Source organism: Rattus norvegicus, chromosome 6, assembly GCF_021556685.1.
Source record: "Rattus norvegicus strain SHRSP/BbbUtx chromosome 6, alternate assembly SHRSP_T2T, whole genome shotgun sequence".
NCBI lineage: Eukaryota > Metazoa > Chordata > Mammalia > Rodentia > Muridae > Rattus > Rattus norvegicus.
Window position 1 is genome coordinate 26,680,217 of NC_141539.1, and position 24,025 is coordinate 26,704,241.

Consider the following 24,025-nt stretch of genomic DNA (forward strand, 5'->3'; position numbering starts at 1 on the left):
TCCTAGGCTTTCCTGGGTACAGTGGCTGCTAGCATCCATTAGCTGGTGGCTGCAATGCTCCAGTCTCTGCCTCCACCCTTCCATGAACTTCAACTCTGTGCTGCCATCCAATCTTCCTCTACCTCTTACAATAACTGTGGGACGGGACTCGGGGTTCACCTGGATGATCCAGGGAAACCTCGCCACGTCACAATCCCTAGCTAGCCCCTATCTGCCACGTCCTGACCACCCCAGATGTCATTCGCGGGGTCTAGGGATTAGGACCTGCTGTCTATTGAGGTAAACATGTCCCAAACAACGGAACCATAGCATTCTCCATTATAAGCATGGCTAGGGGCATTCTAGAGTGGTGGCACTGTGTGGATATAACACAGCCCCAACCTTCACTTCCTAAAGCAACTATTCAGAGAAACAACACTGTTTCCAGGATCCTCACCAGCTCCCAGCAGTCACTGGGAGTTCCCAGGATGCTCCAGCTTACGGATGACAAGCTGAGGCTTAGTTTGGAGGAGTACAGTTAGTACTTGATCTCCAAGCAAATGGCCGATCAACTTTTCCAACTCCTTCCACTTCCCTGCGGAAGAACACTGAGGGGAAGCTGCCTCACAAACTATAAAAATCCCCAATCCCTTGGCATAGCATGTGAACAGGCAGGCTCCAACTGATGTGAGTCTTGTGGGAATGGTAACCAAAGACAGCGACTCCAACGCAGGACCACAGGCAGTGAGGAACTTCCTTCCTTCCTCTCCTTTCTACCTCCATTCTCACATTTTATCCCATTCTTCTCTTTTTGCTAGACTCCTTCAAACTACCTTTAGTCAAGAAGCACTCTTCCTCAGTCTATGCACCAGCATATATTCATTATCCCAGCTGCAGGAAGAATGAGGGACGGCGACTTTTTTGTCCCGCATTGCCTCAAACAAAGCCAACGATAGTCTGTCAATCCCTCCCATGTAAGGCCTTCCCCTCCCATCTCAAAATGCTGTTACCAATCCCCCCACAAGTCTGGACTCCCTCTTCATTAGGCTTCAGTCAACTCATTCCCTCCTCAACAGCACCCTACAGGCAGCAGTCTGATTCTCTACCCTAAGAGCTGAGTCTCAATTCTCCACAGAATATATGCAAATCTAATCCAAGTATCCATATTTATAAGGTGTATTTGATATATGTTGCTACCGTCAACTGGCTGATGGAAGGCAACCCTGGCTCACAGTGAGAGGGCACAGTCTACCACGTCAAGCAAAGTGTGGTAGCCCGAGTACAAGGCTGCTGGTCACATCTGGACAGATAAGGAAGTAGAAAGAGGACAGAAAGCAGGTCTAGGGTATATATCTCAAAGCCCACCCCCAGCAACTAGCATGTTAGGGTCCTGAGGGTCCTATAACCTGTGCAAACAATACTGCCAGCTAGGGATCAAGAATTCAAACACATTTTATCCTATAGTGGACATATATACCCAGATGACCAAAAACAAAGTACAAAAGACAAACCTAGACCAACTCAGAAGACACGATGAGAAAATCATTCATTGAAAAAACACAGACTGAATACCGGTCACGTACCAGGCACAGGGCACACTTAAAGGACATTTTTGCACTTGACTCGTTTAAACTGATAGTTGAAAAGACTCAGAAAGCCAGGAATTAGCGCGTCATTCCTTCTTGGCAGAAAAGCTAGAGACGCATTGGGGGAGAAGAGGCAATCAGAGGCCAGATATGCGAAAAGTACAAAAAGAACAGAAAGTACAACGCTCTTCCCTAGTTTCCAGAAAATAAAAGAAAGCAGTTAGGAAAAAAAGAAGTAAATGGCACTCCTGGTATGCCCCGGAAAGTCACAACAGACCCAGCCATCCCTGTGAGTCTGCATCCACACCCTTCATAAGTCCAGACCTGCTCCAGTAGGGACCTGGAACTTTGAGGTATTTAACCCTAAAGAAGAAGGCAAGCCTCTAGAGAAAGTCCTGGATGTTGACGAAGACAGCCACACAGGCTTGGTTAACCAAATCACTATTGCTCAACCCCTGGAGAGTGGGAAGATATGAGCCTCCCCCGACTGGAATCCCGAGTGAGATTTTCCCACAGAAACGCCAGGCATGGCAGCTGAGTTCCAACCAGGACAAACACCATCTGTAGTCTGCACAGATCCTGGGAGGCAGGGACGGGTAGAGATGAAAACAGTGTTGGCTCCGAGTCTGAACCCTGCCTTGAGTTTGTGCATCCGTGAAACATGGGAAGCCACCTAAACCCCAGGAGGAGCCACTAGCTCAGCAAAGGGCCTGGCACAGTTCGGGCTGAGCCTATGACATGGTGTTTCAGGAGAAGACTCTGTAATGGGCCAGCAGACAACAGAGTTCTGTCAAGTACACCACTTGTTCAAACACAGGGGGATCGTCCTCATTCTAGATGATAAGACAGAGCCTTTCCATAACTTAAATAATAGTAATAATTATATCCGTGCTAGTTTAACAGAAAATAGAACAACTTATCTAAAATGTAAGACCAGTTATAACCAATATTTATATAGTGCCTTTCCTTTTCCTGGGACAGGGTCTCACTCTGTAACCCAGGCTGGCCCTACGACTTCAGATCCTCCAGGGCACTGAGACTACAGGTGTACATCACCACATCCAGCCTTCCGTAGCGCTTTTCTACCAAGAAATTTGAAAATGTATCTTGCACGTTATGATCCCACCCTAGAGGAAACATGTACAGAATTTGGCCAGACTCTTTGTAGTGAAAGGCAGAGTCCAGAGACCTCAGAGAGTCTTGCTGTTCTCTTGACTCTTGTTCGACTGAATTGGGGCCGGAGTTCCGAGAGACGGAGCTGCCTTACTCTGACCCATCGGGTGTGGCTGAGTTTGAACGTGCTAGAATGCTTTCCTGCTCTAGAAAGCCACCTACGAAACCTTACTACCGCCAGCCTGAGCAGTGGTGAGTGTCAGAAGGAAAAATGAAAAGAATCCCAACGTTTATTCAGAGCCGAGACGGGGAGGGAGAGGATGGTCAGGTGGGACCCGAAAGAGATTGACTTTGCCAAAAACCACCAAAAGGTGGAACAACAGATTAGTTACCATCTTGGCAATGATGCCACAAAGACAACCTTGTCACCATCCAGGTGAATCCGGCTGAGGACACATACACCGGTGCCTCCCATTTTTTAAATAATATTTTTTATTGTTTGAAGGTTGTGAGCATGTGTACAATGTGGTCATGTTTGTCCACCACTACCTCCCCTCAACTTCTCCTTATGCCCCTATCTAATGTCATGTCCTCATTCATATTGTTATTAATATAACAATTGAATCCAATTAGCTCTACCCATATGTGCATGGTGTGGTATGAGCAACCTACAATTGGGGGCGCCTCTTCCCCCTCCACACTGGAATTCTGACGGGCTTGACAATCTTGGAAGACGTGAAGTCCTAACTAGTGCCTCTCTCTACTGACAAATGCCAGGACTCTGAGCCGGCCTCTCTACAGCACCTTACGGCATGTGTTTCCTGTAATGGCATCCTTGATGGAGGTCCTTAGGAGACCTCCGTGGAAAAAAATTAAACTCATTAAAAATAGGTGGAGGTGGGGTTGGGGATTTAGCTCAGTGGTAGAGTGCTTGACTAGCAAGCGCAAGGCCCTGGGTTCGGTCCCCAGCTCCGAAAAAAAAAAAAAAAAAGGAAAAAAAATAGGTGGAGGTTCCTTCACAATCCTGAATGTACTCCCCCCGAGAATAAAAATGACCTAAAGCTAATGGCTCCGAAAATTCTTCAGGGCTCTGTTGGCAATCTGTGATCCCATGATCTAACCTGGGTTAAAGAGAAGGATTATCCTTGGATAAGAGTTCTGTAGTGATTTCCCCAAATACTTAACAATCAAATCTAAACCATCTCTTTGTTTGTTTGTTCGTTTGGTTGGGGTTTTTTCTTGGGGTGGGGGATGAAAACAGGTTTTCTCTGTGTAACAGCCCTGGCTGTTGGAGAACCCTGCTGTTAAGGTCACAGTCCGCCATGTTCGCGTCGCTCTCAGAGCTGATGACAAGTGGAGAACTTCCTGTCTCAGCAGCGCTTCTTTTTCTCTGCCTGACCTTGTCCGGAGAGTGTCCCTGCACATAGACACCTTATCTGAAGACCCTGCCCAGAGCTCTCTGCAAAGGCTGCATAACTTTGCATACAGGTCCTGCTCTGGCTTCCCACCCACATGATAATTAGGTACTGTGTTATGACCAATGAACCCTTTCCAGCCATACCCCTTAGAGCTCTTATATACCCTATCCCTGGAACAATAAAGAGACCTGTCTCACTGAAGCTGTCTCCAGAAGCCCTTCCATCACACCCACAGCTGTCTGAGCCCTGCTTGATGCTTCAGTTCCCTCCACCCTCATGGTCCACTGGCCAATGACTCTCCCAGGAGAAGGAAGACCCATACCTAGCTATCGTGGAACTCACTCTGTAGACCAGGCTAGTCTCAAAGTCAGAGATCCACCTTCCTCTGCCTCCTAAATGCTGGGATTAAAGGTGTGAGCCACCGCTGCATCGAGGATTCTTTAGAAGTCTGAAAATTGTTCATTTTTGTTCTTAGAATGTAACCTTTCCATCTCAAGTCCAGATATCTAGAGCCTGAAAATCTGAAATTCTGAGGCAGGAGCATCAGAAATTAAAACCCAAGACATCCAGGAAACAACCAAGCAGATATGACCTGGTTCTACACAAGACCCTGGTTCACCGAAACTAAACCAAACCAAATAAAAGTCAAAGTAAAATAAAAAAAGAGTGCCGGTGAGATGTCTCGGTGGGTTAACCCGCTTGCCAACAAGCCCGCTTACCTGAGTCCAATCCCCAGAATGCACAAGGCAGAGAGAAAGACCAACTCCTTAGGTTATCCTCTGATCTATACATGCATGCCACGGCAAAGCACAAGCACACACAATTAATTAGCTAAGTAGCTAATTAATTAACTTTAAATTGTGCACAAGAGAATAAGAAAAAGAGGCCATTCTGATGGCTCAGTGAGTGAGGCACCTGCTGCCAAGACAGGAGGTCTGAGTTTGATCCTAGGGACTCACATAATAGGAGGAGAGAACCAATCTCCACGGGTTTGTCAAGGCAAGCTCCACCCCCATCCTCCACCCCCCATCCCCACAAAGAAACTAAACAAAATCTCAACTTACAACACTAAGGCCTCTATGTAACTGAAGTTAGAAAGAGAGCAAGTGAGATTAGGAGAGGTTGTCACTGTTCTAGTTCATTCGTCAAACGAAAATTAAATTGATATTCCTCCGCATGGCTATTAGGATGGACAAAATCCAGCTGGTACCGACAACTGCTGGCAGAGATGTAGAACGAAACTATTCTAAGCTCTTGCTGATGGGACTTTAAAATGGTACAGCCACATTGAAAGCCAGTTTCAGTATCTTAAAGGGAAAAACAATCTCTCTGCTCTAACCACATCATCTGGCTGTCACACCCTCTGGGAGGTTCCCAAACCAGATGAAAAGTTATTGTCACACAAATATAGCAAAATATTGTAATGCCTTGATTTGTAATCCTCAAAACTTGGAGGTAACCAGAAGCTCTCAGGTCAGTGACTAGATAAACTATAAAATGGGTAGACAATGGAGTATTATTTCATGCTAAAAAAGACATGAGCCACCTTGGCATGAAAAGCTGTAGGGGAACCACACTGGTGTGAAAAAGCAATCTTGTAAAGATGCATCAGGCAGGATCCCAACTATGTGACATCCTGGGGAAAAAAACAAACCTCTAAAGCCAGGGTCAGTGGTTGCCAAGGGTAACATGAGAGGAAGGAATGATTAGGCAGACAACCAGACTCTTAGGACAGAGCAACTGTTCTATTGTGGTACATCCCTGTCGTGTAATATTTGTCAAAATCCACAGTCAGCACTCCAAAAGTGAGCCCCAATGTAATTATTTATAGTGGATGTGAGGGGATTCTGATATGTCTCTGTAGGTTCAAAATGGTAGACTGTCCACTCTGGTGGAAGTATTTCGATGAGGGGCGGGGCTATAGGTGAGCGGGAACTAAGATGCTAATGAGGACTCTACTCTGCCCAATTTTGCTCCCAACAAAATGAATTTTAAAATGACCAACAGGGCCAGTGACATAGTTTTCAGCAAGTCAAGGTCTTGCTGAGCAAGCCTGGTGACCTAACAAAAAAAAAAAAGCACATAAAAGTTGAATGAGAAACCCAATTTCTCAAAGTTGTTCTGTGACCCACACATACACATACATGCATATACATGCATACACACACATACACATGGGCAGGGGAACTGATAATAAATTCTAGTCTATAATTTTGCTCTTCTACCAAACTATCTCCTCATACTGAAACAAAAAAATACTGAAGTTTTAACATATGTATTTTAAAGTAACTTTGGGTATTTTCTAAGTCTCTGGCCTCTACATGACGCTGCAGCACTTGGATTCTGCAGCAGAAGTAACATGCAAATGCTAAGCTAGGGTGGCATGCCATGTGCGTCAGAAAATACCAAAGAGGTGGAGGCCATGAGGCCATCCAGTGGGCGAAGGTGCCTGCTGCCAAACGTGATCACCTAAGTTCCGTGCCCAAGACACACAGGGTATAGAGAGATCCGACCCCCATAGGCTGTCCTCTGACCTCCCCCATACACCAAGGACACATATCCCCATGTTCACAATCAACAATTCAGGTAATTTTCAAATTCAGAATGAAATAGATATAGCCATTTCTGTGATAACTGATTTAAATAAACTACACATGTATGCACACGCGAGCGTACATACACGCACACACACATGCATGCATGCATACTACATTTCTACTTAAAGACAGACATTTTAGAGGGCCTAATGCCTCTCCAACACTCTGGCAAAGCATCTGTGTATTAATGTATATTAAAGAAAGAAAAAGAGCAAGACACACTTTAAAAAAAAAAACATGGAGCTGGAGAGATGGCTCTGTGGTTACCTCACGAGCTGCCTTTCCCAGGTCCAATTCCAACACCCATATCATGAACACTGCACACACAATCCACAAGCACCACACACACGTGGTGCGCCTATATACACGCAGACAAAACACTTATACCCATAAATTTTTTAAATGTTAAAGATACAAGGGGGGAAGCAGTCTTCTTCATAGAGGGAAAACTGCAACTCCCTCAGTTCATTCTACAAAGGGTTCTGGTCTTAAATACTAGGCTGTTCCCAAACACCTCCTGTGTTCTTCCAGAACCTTCCATGACTGAGCCAGCCTGATCCCATGTTACAGCCCTGCAGGGGCAAATGCCCCCTCTTTATTACCTTGTTCTCTCTCAATCTAAACCTCCTAATCTTGACGAGAAAGAGTTCTCCCTAATGGTGTCCGGCATGCTTTAGACAAACGCAGGTTCTTCCGTTTTAAACGATTTGAGAAAGTGAGTAATCCCTTCCTCCTCATCATTTTCCTGTAGCATCTTTTATCCCAGGACGTGCAACCCACAGGGGGCCCCCAAGCTTCAGTGTGCATCCTTGGAGCTGGGTACCTGCAAAATGAGGGCCCTTAGATGTGCCCGTTAAGGAGTTCTGATGGACAGGCCTGTGGCAGGGAGCCAAAGTCCACATTTGGTATTTAACCCATAAAAGGGTCTGTCTGACCTGGGTGTTGGGATCTAAATTCAGGTTAGGTCCTCTGCAAGAGCAGGACACATTCCAAATTCAAGTGGACACTGTACTACCCATGCTATCCAGAAACACACTGTGCAGCCAAACTCTCCTCCAACTGGCAATCCCCCTGCCTCAACTTCCTCAAGCACTGAGATTATAAGTGTGTCCCACCACGGAAGGTAAGAGAACTCACACCTCCACAAACCCCTCAGTGCCACTGGCCCACGGACCGTCAGAAATATGAGGCTGATGGCTTACGGCTTGCATTCAAGCAATCCGCATTAAAGAAAGGAAGGAAGGAAGGAAGAAAATGTTATCATCCATCAACCCTCCAACACTGAAAAGAGGGCACTACAGCTTGCCGCACAGGGAAGCCTGCTACAATTCACATCCTCTTGTAAGGAAAAGGACTGTTTAATGACAGTATCCGTTGATTTAAATGAATTTCATCTGGTTTTCCACTCAGAAACCAACACAGCTTGCAGTGCCTGTTAGTCACGAACCCTCACTGAGGGTCTATTGTATCCACGGAGCTGCCCAGGCAGCCCAACTTCCTACCGGATAAAAGAGTAAAGCAAGAACACAGTGGCTGCCTTGAATTTACTTATCGTCTGCATTATTTCACATCCAATTACTCCCAAATCTCGGACTCGCTTAACCTCTCCACTGTCACAAGGAGGAGGGAAGCAGGGATTCCCCTGAGAGAAGGATTGTCTTTGTGTTTTTGCTCTGAGGATAAAGCAAATCGCCAGAGGCGGGGGAAGATTGAGCGGAGGGCTAGACATTTTTGCTTCGCTTCAAACTGCGGGTGTCCCAGAGTCAGCGAGTTCAGTGTGTGTCATGAGGACTAAAGCAGAAAACCCACGGACATTGGGTGGGTCGTGTGCACCCTATTTCTCAAGACAAATATTACCGAGATAACACAGAAAACAATACCCAATAGCTATCAACGGCCGCCTTATTATCAGCATCCAATTCTCTGTATATCACTCGGACATGCAGGGTAGGCATGAATCTCAGGGTTGGTTGGTTGGTTTGTTTGTTTGTTTCTCTTTGCCACACAATGAAGCTGGAGACAGTTTGCAGAATGACCTACAAATATATTCCCCGATCATTTGACACACTGTTACCAGCACTGCCTTCTTTCTGAGGTTTTTGGAGCCATCAAACCGAAATGACTTATCACTGGTGTTTAATAATTTGACTTTTTAAAACAGGCCATGCAGCAATCCCTACTAATTTGGCTTTTAAAAAAAGAGATGAAATAGATTTTCATTATTTTATTGTGTGATGTAGTAACCCCCACTAACAATACTTCAACAGCCCGGGCCGCTCTACCCCAGCATCTTGCATTCTCCTGACCCCAAATGTTCCCCTCCCAGATCCTGTCCTACCAGACAGGTGTCATAAGTCATTACCCTAGAGAAATGTCCCTGACTGCCCCACCCCCATCACTTGAGAATATTCCCCTGTCTGGGTACCACTACATGGACCTGGAAAAGAGCAATCAATGAACCCATACGTTCACCTACTCATCCCATAGAAACTTACATTTATGGGCTCTGGGGCTGGAACAACGGCTCTGGGAAGACGTCCTCCCATCTCAAGCTTAGGCGTGAGTAGGGAAGCCCAACACACAAGGGGTCAAGGTAGAACATCAAACGTGTCAAGAGAGAAGGGACCGTGTGGTGTCAACAGTGTGCTCATTTGCAGGGACTTGAATGAGATTCAAGAAGAGATGGTTCTGTCCCTGATGTCTAAAGATTCACTTGGTCTGCGGAGGCTGACGTCTCCCCACTGCTACATCCCCAGAGCCAATGACTGGTCTAGGTGAGGCAATATGCTGCAGCCAATTTCGAGGTTTTTTTAGATGCCTATTTTAACTATCCATTTGCCACAGTGTATAAATGGCACCCATCTGGCACAAGCACAAAGGATGCAGATGTCCTTCTTATTACATGGAGTGTCCCAAAGAACTGACAATCCTCCTAGAGACAATAGCGCAAGGTTCCTATGTCTACAAATGTCCCATTTCCCTATTCCTGTTTCACTGGAAAGTTTAGACTTCCCTCTGGTGCCTCCTCCTCCTGTCTCTTGTGCAAGGATTCCCCCTTGAGTCTTTTCCAAACTCCTCTGAAGTTTTCTTTGCAGTCTCTTGCTTCTCGTTTGTAAAGAGCAAGGCATCGCATGGCTGTGGGACAGCTGACCTCACCTACTTCGGATGACAACATCTCCCTGCCCTCCATTACCCCATGCACTGGCCAAATTCATCTTCTATCTGGCCCAACAGAATCAAGAGCATATACTTAAAAACCAGCCCATCCATCTTCTAATTTACAAAACATAACGTTTCGCAAACTGTTTACCGACATCCACGCCAACAATATTACTCAAACGCAGTGCAGGGGAAAAAGCCACAGGGAATAGGATAGTTGGCCAAGAGCAGTGCTTGGGAATCTAAAATTACAGGGGAAAATCATACAACATTCATTTTACTTAGTCCCAAATCTCTATCAGATGATGTTGAGCAGAAAGATTCTAAAATTGGCAGGGAGAAAGGAAAAGTCCTCTTAAAGGTTGGGCTATGCCAGGGCAGCCTTACAGAGGGAAGGAGGGGGAAACTGAATAAGGTGTGTGCCCCTGAATAGCTAGCCTGTGCAACATTGTCTGGCAAGCCAGAATAAGCACACGGAGAAACAGCAAAGCAAACGGAGATGACTGTCAAAGGTGAGGATAAGCAAAGAGGGGAGAAAGCCGAACCCCACAGGGTGTTCTGAGGACTTCAGCTCTAACCCGCTAAGTTACACTTGCCAGTCGAAGTAATTCTATGCAACTCAGTTAGCACTAGTGCTATGGCAACCCAAGGGGCCTGGCTACACAGAAAGTAACAGAGAAAACCCTGCTGTCTGGGAGCTCGATGCTGGTCAAGCAGCACCGATGCCCGGCTCTGTGCAGACCCAAGCAAAGGTAAGTCATAGCACTTTGGAAGTAACATAGGGCGAGCAGTGATTGTTCTCCAGAAGACATAAGTAGTGTGTGGGCACAAGGAGTGACCAGGAGGGGGCAGCCCTGAGCAAAACAGAGCAAACCAGAGCAACCGAGAGCCACTGATGTTAAATGTGGGTTAGGCATTCTCCATGCATTTTCCAAGCAGCTTCTCACGCAGCCCTCCAGAGGCCTGGGAAGGCTAGACTATTAGACCCATTTGGCTGCACAGAGTTAACCTGGCCTTGCTCAGGTTCTCAGAGATCACGCAGTGAGGAAGCATGAAGTCAAGATCTGAGCCCTGTATTTTAACTCCAAAGACAGAACCGTGTCCCACAGCCTCTAATTCAGGCAAATCAACTGAGAGCGAGCAATGCGCGGAAGAGAAAAAATGAGGCCAGCGCAGTGAGGCAGGAGAAGGGAGAGGGAGCTCTTAGTAGCGCCGCTGTTTTGTTTTTTTGTTTTTTGTTGTTGTTGTTGTTCTTTTTTTCGGAGCTGGGGACCGAACCCAGGGCTTTGCGCTTCCTAGGCAAGCGCTCTACCACTGAGCTAAATCCCCAACCCCATAGCGCCGCTGTTTTACAGTCACATGATCTGTACGCATTCCCAGTGTACGGAACTGAAGCTACCTGGGGTGCTCTGTTCATATCCAGCAGCCCAGCAATGAACAGGCAAAGGAAAATACATCATATACACCTGTATACTGGCCCACAGGTTCCCAAACAGTTGGGGACCAGCAAATTATGCCTTGTTCTCTCTACACTAAAGAGGCAAGAGCCATTATTAGGAAAACATGCATTTAAGCAAAATAAGGCCACAGTCTCTCCCTCTATAAATCAGCAGGCTTCACTGTCATATCGGGGAGCTTTTAAAAGCGTAACACTAGCGGACGGACGTTAGATAGATTTCTTCCTGACTCTGTGTGTTCCGCTTGTTTATAATTTAAAATAGAATGTTTGGGGCTGGAGACCAGGCTCAGCCTACTACTCAAGGACCCGAGTCAGGTTCTCAGCCGTCACACACCACCTCACAACTGCCTGCAGCCCCAGTTCTAAGGTATCCGATGCCCTCTGCTGGCCGTCATAGATTCCTGCACTCAAGTAGTTCACATACACTCATGAAGACCTACACATACACGTAAAATAGTTAGTAAGCAAACAAATATTTTTAAATGGGATCTTTAATAGAAAACATGTATGCATGCATACGCTCATAAGAGTTAAAGTGCTTAAAACTGAAAATTAAAAGAAATAATCTTCGGGGGACAGTGGAACAGATTGACCTGTAAAGACGTGCTCTAAGAAGCCTGACAATCTGAGTTCAATCTGGAGCCCATATGGTGGATAGAAAGAACCAAGTTGTTCTCTGACCTCCATACCTACACTGTGACACACACACAAATACACACAGACACACACACACACACACACACACCAGTGAGAGAGACCGAGAGACAGAGTCAGAGACAGAAATGTAAAGTTTTCTTGAAGCTTTTAATCATCCTGATATTATTAAAATTTTTCCAAATTTCAAAATATTATAAAATCATACATATACAGCAAAGCTGAAACTAACTAACTTTTTTAACAGATGGGAAAGAACACACCCAACTAAGCTAACCCAAGTCTAGAGGGCTCCTGCCTAAGTTTGGCTCTGGCCTCTCACCACCCTCACCCAGTGTCAAACCAGTCTCCAGCGTTAGATCCTTCTAGATCATCACCTTCATAATAACTGCCCCCACATCGTCAATAACAATAAGCCCTGCCCTGAATCCCCAGATACTCATGTTTGCCAATCACTCATCCAGACCTCTATAAAACAGGCCAGAGAGAAATGAACAGAAGTGTAAACAAATCACCTACAACGATCTCCTTGTCTCTCGAAACCTGCCTAGGAGCCATGGGGAAAGAAGCCAAACTAAATCAATAGTCAAGGGCTTCTTGGCAGGAGAGCAATGAAGTCTTCAAACACTGAGAGGAAACCACCAAATGCTCAGGGGAGCCACCTCTGTGTAGCCCAAGTCTCAAGCCCAGGTACACAGCACACGAGTTAGATCGTGACTCCCCACTCCCCACCTAAAACAAGACAAGTTGAAATCCTAACTCCCAGGACCTCGGAATGTGAGTTGATTTGGAGGGAGGATCTTTGCTGAGAACGGCTAGGTAAAATGGGTGAGAGTGGACATGAATTGGACTGGGATTCTTCTATGTGGTGGGACAAAAGATATAAACGGAGTGAGGCTATGTGTAGACCCTCGAAAAGAAACAGTGATATGCAGAGAAAGGCTCTTGGAGGCAAGCAGTCACACCATTCCCTGAAGTGCAGCATCTGGTCACCAAAACCGTGAGACTCTAAGTTTCTGATGCTCTAAGACATCTAGCTTGGATGGGGCAGACTAACATAGTTTAGAAAATCAGGAATTCAACTCAGTAAAGTAGTAAAGTGCTGACTGCCACCGCTAACAGACCATGCCTCCCTCAATAAATCCAAAGGGTGTGAAGACTAAAAAAGAGAAAATGCCCTGAAATGTCTGAAGTCCCATGCAAAGTAACTTTCACCATGCTTGCTCCTTGTGCAATCTGACAGGGTCAAGGGTTAAGATGGGTGACGTAGCCCTTAAGCTCCAAGTTATCCTGGAGCCTTTCTTGCTGGCACTTGGAAGGAAAAAAAAATGTGCATTTTAAGAAAATGTCATCTACATACCGGAAGGAGTCTGGAATGGTCCACAATGAATGACAGTGAGAAATAGCAAAGTCCTGTGGCTGCCAAAGGACCCATTGCCGAGTCAGAAAATTTCAGCAGCATAGAGAAGACTGGGAGTGGGTGCTTCATGCTAACCAGCCCTGGGCTGAAGGAGTGTTTCACCATGAATGCTAAAGCACTATCATGACACGGAATTTATGGTTCCTAAATGTTTGTTTTAACTAGTGTTGAGAACACATATTTGACCCAGTGTGAACTTGACCCCCGGGGTCCCTCTCCCTTCCCTTCAGTGTCTGTGCCACATGACAAAATTTTCCAGTCGAGCCTCCCACCCCAGCAACTGGGACTGGGGTCAGGGCTGAGGACACAGACAGAGCAGACCTCCCAGCAGCTGCTGTGGTAAACTTTGCGGCAGATGTATTGGCAAAACCATCGTCAATGGCCATAGCAGGCCGATGAAAAATGTGTGACCATCGTGGGCCTCTCTCTCAAGCCCAGCTAGTATGCTGAGCCAAAGCAGACAGGAGACAGCCTGAGGGTGTCCTCTCGCTCACCCTCCTGAATGATCCGACCTACTACAGCCTCTCTGACACTGAAGGGACAAATACCCAGGTGTCCTCTGCATGGAATTTAGTGTACATTTCTAGGGTTTGTTTGCTTGGTTGGTTGGTTGGTTTGGTTGGGTCGGGTTGGTCCCCCACCCCACCCCCTGAATCCCCTGAAAGCAGTATGGGCTGAAGGCCAATGGAAAAGCAATGGAATATCGATTTTCTGTTCCTTCCTAAGGAGAGAACAAGTCATTTGATGTGCCATGCGTTCTGTGAGTAAAACCAGACCCTGCACTCCCTACAGCTGGCTGCGTCTCTCCCCTATTCATAGAACCTGGCACTCGGTAAAAAACTAAACAGATATCCCTTAAATAAATAAAAGAACCATGCATGCGTTTACAAAGAGGCTGCAATGTGCCAGGCACCCGCTTGGAGTCCTGTCTGCAGCGCTCCTCTCTCCTCTGCCAGCCCGATTCACTCTCCCGTCTTTATTCTTTTGTGTTTTCTGTTCCCCCCTTCAGCCTCCTCATTAGATCTGAACCCACAGGCGAAGTCTGTCTCTGAGCAACACTAACCCTGGAAAGGGGGTTGGGGGGCTGGGAGACACAATTACGGGGATACTTTAGAATTACAAAACTGAGAAGGTGGAAATATCACACATCAGTGTTTAATGTTTCCACTCTGAGGACAGGCCTAAGCCACAAAATCCTTCTATAAATATTGTCACTGGAAAGAGAACACAAGGGTTGCCGTCTGTTGATCACTACCAACAGTCCCCAATATGAAAAGGTAGAAAGATATGTCTACCATACTATGACTACAACTCCCATAGATACTCACACACCAGAGAGAGAGACAGAGACAGAGACACAGAGAGAGAGAGACAGAGACAGAGACACACAGAGAGACAGAGACAGACAGAGAGAGACAGAGACACACAGAGAGAGAGACAGAGACAGAGAAAGAGAGACAGAGAGAGACAGAGACAGAGAGAGACAGAGACAGAGACACAGAGAGAGACAGAGACAGAGAAAGAGAGACAGAGAGACAGAGAGAGACAGAGAGAGAGAGAGAGAGAGAGAGAGAGAGAGAGAGAGAGAGAGTGCATTAGTGCGTCGTTTGGCCTCTCCACACAGATACTGGGTGGCTAGAGCCCCAGGACCACCACGGTGCCTGCATAGAGGCATTCTTTGCCCCGTGTGAGTCTGTTACCCGCGTGTTTCTCATCTCTGGTTTGCAATTTAAGGTTCACTAAATCTTCTGCCTGCAGAAGCATTTGCCCGCAGTACATTTCAATTAAGTTTCAATCAACTCAAAGTGATTCAAGCTGGCCCAAAGAGATGCATTATTTTCTTCACTGAATTAATCAAACAATGAAGACCACAAACACATCCAATCTCTTATGCACAGATTCTTCCTGGTTCGGTTGATATAACCTACGTAAACCCTTTAAATTACCCTTAGAATATGATAATTATTAAATACCAGGGGCTATACATTGCCATCTATACATACACTTGGTGATGCTGGCACCTTCCTGCTTTGCATTCTGGTATAATGGATCACGTTCAAGTGCACTGTTCGAGTTGGTATATCAAAAGTAAGAGAGCAAAAGGGAACCACACACCAACTTATATGTCATCTGAATATCATCACTATTTCCTGACGTGGTTACACTGATGAAAATTGGTAAGAGGGTGCTCTCCATCAATTCCCGTCCCCTTTACAATTAAAGTATTGTGCCCCAAGCAGCAAGCTTTAACACACAGAGAAGTGGAGACATGTATTTAGTGTTGTGTGTGTATGCATGTGTGTGTGTATGCATGCACATATGTGTGTATAAGTTCATGTGTGTGTGTGCTCAGGTGAGTGTGGGTGTGCTCACGTGTGTGAGTGTATGTAGAAGCCAGAGGTAGGCAATGGATGTGCTCCTTAGTTACTTTCTCCTGGTTAGTCTGTTTGAGGTAGTGTCTTTCCTGAACCTGGGACTGAACAATTTGTCTAGACAGGTTAGCCAACAAACGCCAAGTATCTGTGTGTCTCCACTCCCCAGAGCTGACCTGAGCACGGGCTCCTAGCGCCAAGACCAGTTTTTACACAAACACTGAGATCTGAAGCTAGTTGTTCATGTTTGTGCAATCACCCACATTACTTTTGAAAAATAAAACCAATAGGAATGCATTCATGGTGCGGAGGGGGTGGGTGGGAGAACCATGGAATATATGAGTTTACTTGACTTGATCTAACAACAAACTTAAAGAGTCTCTGGTTTCAGCCTTTAGCACCGACTCTTTTTCACCTTGACGCCTTCAATAAATTGACACGGGGAGCCTGGTTTTAGTTTAACCATTTCTATAGAATTGGAGAGACCAGGAGACTTCCTCAAAGCCGCACAGCTAGGGAAGGGTCGAGCATTTGAACACAGGTCTCCCAAACTCCAGGCATTTCTGGCATCCTGCGGCTTACCCATAGATACAAGTGGATGGCACCAATGTCAACTCTGGTACTGTCTAAGGACAATGGCTCCCTTATTTTTCAGGACATACCTGAAATAAGACTGGAGGGACGATTCGGTAGTTAAGAGCACTTGATGTTCTTTCAGAGGACCTGGGTTTGCCCACATTGGGCCACTAACAACTATCCACTTTGTAATCCAAGGGCATCTGACACCCTCTCCTGGACTCCATGGGCACTGAACACTCTCTCTCTCTCTCTCTCTCTCTCTCTCTCTCTCTCTCTCTCTCACACACACACACACACACACACACACACACACACTCACTATTAAAAAAAATAAACACACAAATAAAATAATAGCTTTTTTTAAAAAAAAGCACTCATCTTATAAATGCAAGTGCTTTCAATGGTGCGCTCAGCTGACCAGGCTCTGCCTTAGCGACACGATCATTCCTGGAAGCAGTCATGATGATGTCAGTCTCTAGCACTGAGCAGGAAAGCAGCAGAAAGGAGAGTGGTGCTGTTATCTACAGCTTCCTCCTCAGAGCTGGAAGCAGATGTCACAGGTATCATGGGATGAGCACGGTCCACCACTTCCTCCAGCTCCAACCACAGCTGTGCATCCCTAACTCCCCCAAACAACAAGTGGCCAGGGACCTCTCTTGCTGGACCTGCAGGAGGCAAAGCCAACTACACACAGGCAGACACATGGCCTGGCCTCCCTGGCCTGGAGAAGTAAGAAGCCACTATATGAAGGTTCGATATCCAGATAATCTCTTTCTGGTGCTTCGTGGGAATCCCGAGCCCCCAGAAAAGGGGAACCTTGGGGAGTTGTCTTTTTTAGAAAAGGCACTCGGTCACTTGCAGAGAAATTGTTATAAAACCTCACAGCACACACCAGCAGGCTCTGTTGGTTTGTACATGTGTGGGGTGAATGGATGAGTATCTTTATGAGTGAACATGTGTGCTGGTACGTGTGCATGTGTGTGCACGTAGAAGCCACAGATCAACCTTGAATGTCTTTCCTTAGAGACCCCCACCTTGTTTTTGGAGACAGGGTCTCTCATAGGCCTAAAACTCAGCAGTTAGGCCAGGCTGACTGGCCAGTGAGCCTCACTTGTCTTTACCTCCCAGCCTCTTTAGGTAGGTTCTAGGGATTGAACTCGAGACCTTATGCTTTCAGGACGAACACTTTACTGAGTAAGCTATCTCCTCAAGTCCTGTGCCACGTGTTCAACCTTCACACAGCAAGATCTCGCTGCCTCGGCACTGTCACAGAGGGCAAACATGTCACAGCGGCTTTAAGGCAGATGTAGTGACTAGGAGAATCGACCCTAGTCCAGAATAATGCTGTGCCACATTCCAGTCAATTCCTAAGAGGTAGGAACAGACTAGAGCCAGGTGGTGCTAGCGCTTAACTTTAATCCCAGCACTCGGGGAGAAGAGGCAGGGAGATCTCTATGGATCTGAGGCCAGCCGGGTCTATGGAGTGAGTTCCAGGATAGCAAGGGCTATGTAGAGAGACCTTGTGTCAGTAATAATAATAATAATAATAATAATAATAATAATAATAATAATAATGCTTTAATTTACAATGGCTACTAGCCTAACCGTTTCTGGGCCAACAGCTGGAGTTTGGCCCTTAGGTCTTAAGTCAGTCATCATTGCTTTACGCTTGCCCAAATCCTAAAACACGGAGACAGTTCCTTTTCATCCTCTTAAAACCCTTCTGTTTACCTCAGGGACTAAAGGCATTTTTCATCAAACAAGGTCATCAGAATGATCGCATCCAGTTTTTATTCACTCATCAGTATTACAAGACCCAAACCAAAAGGCACATGAGTTCTATTAGAAAATACAAGTCCATAAGCAGCTGAAATTTGAAACTCCAGTTTACAGGATAACAGCTCAAGCTCTACAAAGAGAGCCTCTAACAATGCTCACTTTGAGACCTAGAATGATTCGGTGATTAAGAGCATTGGATGCTCCTGCAGAGGATCTGGGTTCGAGTCCCAGCACCAACATGGCGGCTCACAACCATCTGTAACTCTATATGATCTATAGTTCTAGGATCCGACTCCTTCTGGCCTCTACACGTAGTAGGCATGTACATAGTGTGCAGACATTCATGCACACATACATATAAAATATTTTGAAAACTAATAAAAATTCTAACACTTGCTCTTTTTACAGTGGAGGTGAATTTTTTCTATTCCCAGTTGACTTGTGGGGGGGGCCTTCAATATGCATTTACCTTTATCTTTAACTTTATAATGTTTATAAGAAATATTCTTCAGTGTTCTTATATCTATGTGTAATTAACTTTTTTTCAATATTGTTAAGCAAGCATTTGAACTGGCAAAGCCCCGAGTGCAGGAAGATTCTGGAAAATAACTGGACCTCGAGGTTGGATGATGCTTGTCGCTCTTTTCAGGAAGCTTTTAACATCGGGCCTGGTTGGCTTAGGTCTGTAAATCCAGGAGCGGGCAGGGCTGTGTGTACTGATGCACATGTATGAATCGCTCATTGGTAGAGAGCTTGCTGAGCACGTGGGTAGCCTTAAGTTCGATGCCCAGTGTGCAACTATTCCTGCCTTACTCTGGGAAAGGGTGCCCTAATTTCCATTCCTCTTCTGACATCACGTCAACGAATGCTTTTTAATTGTTGGTGTAAATACCATTAGATTAATCGTATTGGTTCTGGCGCACAGCCTACCGTCACGTGGGATTTTTTTTTCCCCAAGTGAGACAGTCATAAACGCCAGGGTTGAGCGCAAGGCATCTTGGATGTCATAATCCAGTCCTTCCTAGATGGTTATACAGGCTGCAGGTGTACTGTATTTCAGATTTCACCTTCCGGGGTGAAACTGCCTGCCTCTTCAAGAGGCCTCTGAGGAACCTCCCCAACCCCAACCTGACCCTCCCCTCCCCCAACTCCCCACACACATACAGCCCCACCTGGTCCATTGTCCAAGGTTGCTGTGACTTACGTTTGGTGCACCTCTGGGAGCCCGGGGCCTTACTCCACCCATGGCAGCACTGCCCTCCACAGACATTGATCCTGAAACAAAGTGAGACCCCTGAGTCCAGAGCAGTGAACTCAAGCTTCCAGAGAGTTCCTGAAAAGTTAGTCTCTTGCTTCCACGTTCCTCTAGATTAGAGAGAGCTCTAAAGTGTGCCCACAGGATGCCCAGCCCAAAGTTGCTCAGCTGTAAGGGTCTAGGACCATTCATCTGGGAAGGAGGGAGGAACCACTGGATCTGCAGAACAGGCATGGAGACTTAAAATCCAAACAAATGGTTGTCTCAAACTCCAAATTAAAACAGTCAAAAGTATTCTTCATATTCTCTAGGCCCACTTTGCTTCACTGACGCACCCCCCATCCCCCCCCCCCCCCGCCAAAAGAGTGAGATCACCCTGAGGATCCATCCCTGGGAGTTGGGGGAAGAAGCCAAATGTCCAAATTAAGTCGCCCCCATCCCAACTTGTGATTAATGGGGAGAAAGGCGTGCAGTAGGGATATTTAGCAGCACCGAATAACAAACTTTCCAACCCCTACTGCGGTCCATGTGGAATCTCATCCCAACCTCTTACCAATTTAGGACCCACAGGTGCCAGGAAACCCAAGTCTACAATTTCTGGGATGCTCAAGGAGAGCTTTAGAGCTTTAGAGCCAGCTTTCACTCACAATCCCTTTTTCATTAGGTAAACCAAAATAAAAAACCGAGTTGCAAGAAGTTTAATTGATGCCTTGGGATTAAGCTGTAGTGACTTCATGTTTACGCCCATAGTCTAAGAGCTGAAGGGTTTGCGCACAGGAGGTTACGCCCCGGGAAAGAAATAAATGCCTTTTGTGTTTCCCTGCAGCTCGGTAACAATGCACTCGGAGTTAAACACCAGTAAAAAAGTGAGCGGGCTTCCCCCGCGCCCACCCCTTCCCGCAGCGCCCCCGGCGGGGAGGAGAGGGTGCACTGGCCCCGCCGGGTCCCAGCGCGCGGGGCAGGCGGAGCGTGGGCTTACCCCTGCAGCTGCTGCTTCTGCTGAACCTGCAGTCTGGAGCCCCCGGAGCTCTGCGTGTCCTGCTGCACTTTGGAGCGCACGACTTGCCTGCCATGTTTGGCGAAGCGAGTGACCGCGGTCTGAGCACCGGCCTTTGAGTGGAGCTGCCGGCTGGGCGCCCCCGGACGCGCGGGCTCGGGTGGCAGCGGAGATCGGAGCCCGGGCAGGGCCGCGCCGCCAGGCTGGCTGGTGCGCCGGGTCCGCTCGGCTGGGGGCCCGGCCAAGGAGCGGCTGGAGGTGGCTGTTGAGCTCCGGCTGTACCTGGCGTCCAGTGCGACGTTGAAGGTCCGCGGGGGCCCAGCCAGAGGCAGGGTTCCGGCCGGCAGTCCCGGGCCCGGGCGCACCACGTACGTGATCCTCCGCACCCGGCCGTGCGCAGACCACGCTAGCAGCCCTGCCCAGAGCAGGAGTCCCCACCTGAGCCAGGCTCCCGCCATCGCGGGCAGTCTCCGGCCGTGCGACTCGCCCTGCCCCGGCGCACTCCCTCGGTATCCCCGAGGACTCCGCGGAGAGCCTGTGCGCCGCGGGGTGGAGGCCAACTGGGTGGCCGCAGGGAGGGAGCTTTGCGGGCGGCTGAGCGGCAGCGGACCCCAGCCGGGAGCGGAGGCGAGCAGGGGGCGGGAGCTGGGGTGGAGAGGAGGGGAGGGGCGCGGGCTGCTCAAGGTGAGGGTCCCCTGGCTCAGCCGGGGTGTCGCCGGGTGCTGCTGAGGTGCTATGGGCGCCGACCCCGCGAGGGTGGGCGAGGACGACCGTGAGCGCTGGACGCTCAGAGGCAGCCCCGGCTGCAAAGTCTTTTAAAAGTTTCTTCTCCCCGGTGGAGCCCTGTGTCAGATCTGAACAGCCAATCTGCGGCAGACGTGACGTCAGGCAGCAAATCCTAATTGGGGAAAGCTTGAGATGAGCCGGAGAATGAGCCGCCACCCTCCGCATCCAAAGATTGGGACTGTGGGTCGAGTGGACAAGGGTTCCGGCTCCCCAGTCCCAGGAGAAGACAAAGAGCTCAGCAAGGTGAGGGAAGAACGGCCCTTTCCTTCTAGCGGCCGAAAAGGATTCGAGTAATAACAGTTTAGAAGTGTTTTACCCGAGTTTGTTTGGATACTGTCTGCAGGAGTTGAATTTGAACACTAGGTCCGGTCCCAGAAAAGGCTATCCCAGGTAGGGCAAGCTGTCCATTGGAAAGTGATTATCTCTATTAGTCGGAAGGAAGGTTTTCTTTAGGACTGCAACCTCCGGAAGACTTTGTGGTACCCTGCTCCTGGCATTGGAGGGTCAAGAATGCGGGATGGGCAGCAGGGGGCGCCCATGTAGATGAAGAAAAAAGCAGAGGCTGCCCAGCCGGTGGTCCTCGCAGTGGAACGGAGCATTTAGGGATTCATTCTCTCTCTCTCTCTCTCTCTCTCTCTCTCTCTCTCTCTCTCTCTCTCTCCTCTCCCCTCCCCTCCCCTCCCCTCCCCTCCCCTCCCCTCCCCTCCCCTCCCCTCCCCTCCCCTCTCCTCTCCTCTCCTCTTCTCTCCTCTTTCTCCTGCAAAAGAGACTTTGAAGAAAACCAGGTAATGGCATCTTTACTGCTAACATCTGAATTAAAACAATGTCAACAGAATGAATGCTATTTTTACATGACTGAAATCAAAAGTCCATTAAAATAACTGTATATTTAAAAAAGAAAGCGCCAGAGACTGGAGAAATAGCTTGGTGGGTGGTTAAATGCACTGGCTGCTCTTTCATCGGACCTGAATTAGATTCCCAGCACCCACATGTTAGTTCACAACCATCCAAACCTCCAGCTCCAGGAGACTTGATGCTCTCTTCTGACCTTCAGATGCATATATACATATATATACATATATATATATATTCATGCAAAGCAGTGACACACATAAAATAAAGGAATATTTTCAAAAGTGAGCTAAAAGGGGCTTTTTCCCAGCCTTGGGTTTTCTCACACATTAGTACTTTTGATTGTCGTTTGCTGGCTTTCTGTGCACCAGCTCAGGACAACTGGTAGCAAGTGAGACTGAGTTAAGAAATATTGATGGTGGGAAAACTCATTTCAAGTTGAGGAAGCAATCTAGTCACCTACTTCAATCTGCATATGGCTGACATGCCGGTGAGTATTTGATCTGAGAAGACTGGGCCTGGAGGCCTGAACACAGGCTTCCAGAGGGAGCACTGTCTGAGAGCCACTACCATCAAAAAGAAGAAAGAAAGAAGGAAAGAAGGAAAGAAAGGAAGAAAGAAAGAAAGGAAGAAAGGAAGGAAGAAAGGAAGGAAGAAAAGCTCTGGATGAAGGAAGGAGACCTGGACTACAGCATAAAATTATCACTAATTTCTACAGTCCACAGGCATTTCACCTTTACTCTCGGAAGCTCTGCTTTCTCAACACACACATACACACACACACACACACACACACACACACACACACACACACACACAGACCAACTGGGTGAAAAGTCCTTCCCAGCCCTAATAGCTAGGGTATCCTGTCCCTCTGTACAGCACAACTCCACTCCAACCTCAAAGCTGGGTCAAAGTGAACCAGGTGAAAGGAGGGGTCAAGACACTGTCTGGTGTCTGCAACTTTGGGTTCTATGTGAAAAAATACAAGGGAACAAATGCCTACCCAGTGCCTGCAGTGCAAAAAGCCAGCAGATACACAGCATCCTTGTATCTATCTGGAGTTACAAAGTATCCTGAGGCACAAAGGCTCTGTATAAAGGAAACCTATCTGGTTGGGGAAACAAGATCTAAATGAAGCATTAAAGAAGATAAACAGCTGAATTAAGCAAGGCTTAGAGAAAAATAACCGAAATTTCACAAGGCACTATTTGATTTCCGGGATCCTATAACATAGTATATCCCATAATTCTTTGTCATCTTGTAGACAATTCTTAACAAAGAATATTTCCTGGCCGCAAGTCAAGCCTGCCCCGGTGAAGATTTTAGGTGTCATATAGGGATTTTCTAAGCAGCTGGGTGCATTGCACAGGGAGTGGGGCAGGAAGCAGGAGGCAAGGGAGGGGAAGGCAGTCCATGGGTGGGAAGGGAGGAGGAGAGTGGACAAGGGAAATGACCCAGGCAGCATTACCAACAAGAAGTCTTTACTAGTTTCAGTGTTGGGTAAGCCTTCCTGGCAAGTGTCTCCCAGGTCCAGGATTGGCCCGGGGGGGGGGGGTGACATATATCAACACTGCTTCCAGGACAGAAGCAGCTGTTTACAGACGGCACAGCTGGGAGCAGACTCTGGGAGCCTAGCCTCCCTACTTTGGGCAAGTCATTCCACCTGTCTGGATCTCAGTTTCTAGAGAATCTGGGGCTCTGCTTGTAATCGCTGTCTTTGCAGTAAAACTGGTTTTCACTCTGATCTATGGCTCTACAGAGAAGTGTTTTCTGTGAGACAGCTCAGAAAGTAAGAGTCCCTGGTGTGCAACTATAAAGACCTAAGTTCAAATCCCCATCACCCATATAATAGCAGACCATGGTCACAGACAGTAGTAACTCCAGCACTCTAGGGGAAGGGGAAGGAGAAAAGAATGCAGGAACTGCTGTTATCAGCCTAGATCCTAGTCCAGAGAGAGAAACTGTCTCAAGGGAATAGGCAGAAATGATCACACAGGACATCCAGTGTCCTCCTCTG

The 24,025-nt window shown here is 47.3% G+C and overlaps 1 protein-coding gene across 11 annotated transcripts in view; it reads right to left on the reverse strand.

Moving 5' to 3' along the window:
• Positions 1-21,156, reverse strand: part of Ltbp1 (latent transforming growth factor beta binding protein 1) — a 395,618-nt gene extending 374,462 nt beyond the window's left edge. For 10 of the 11 annotated variants that reach the window (XM_087554460.1, XM_087554459.1, XM_087554462.1 and 7 more), the window contains exons 1-2: positions 20,350-21,156; positions 19,320-19,390 (exon numbers count right to left, since the gene is read on the reverse strand). In XM_087554460.1, the coding sequence (XP_087410586.1) occupies positions 19,320-19,390; positions 20,350-20,825 (547 nt within the window). In that variant the 5' untranslated portion in view covers positions 20,826-21,156. 11 annotated transcript variants of the gene reach the window in all.
• Positions 21,157-24,025: the final 2,869 nt, after the last annotated feature.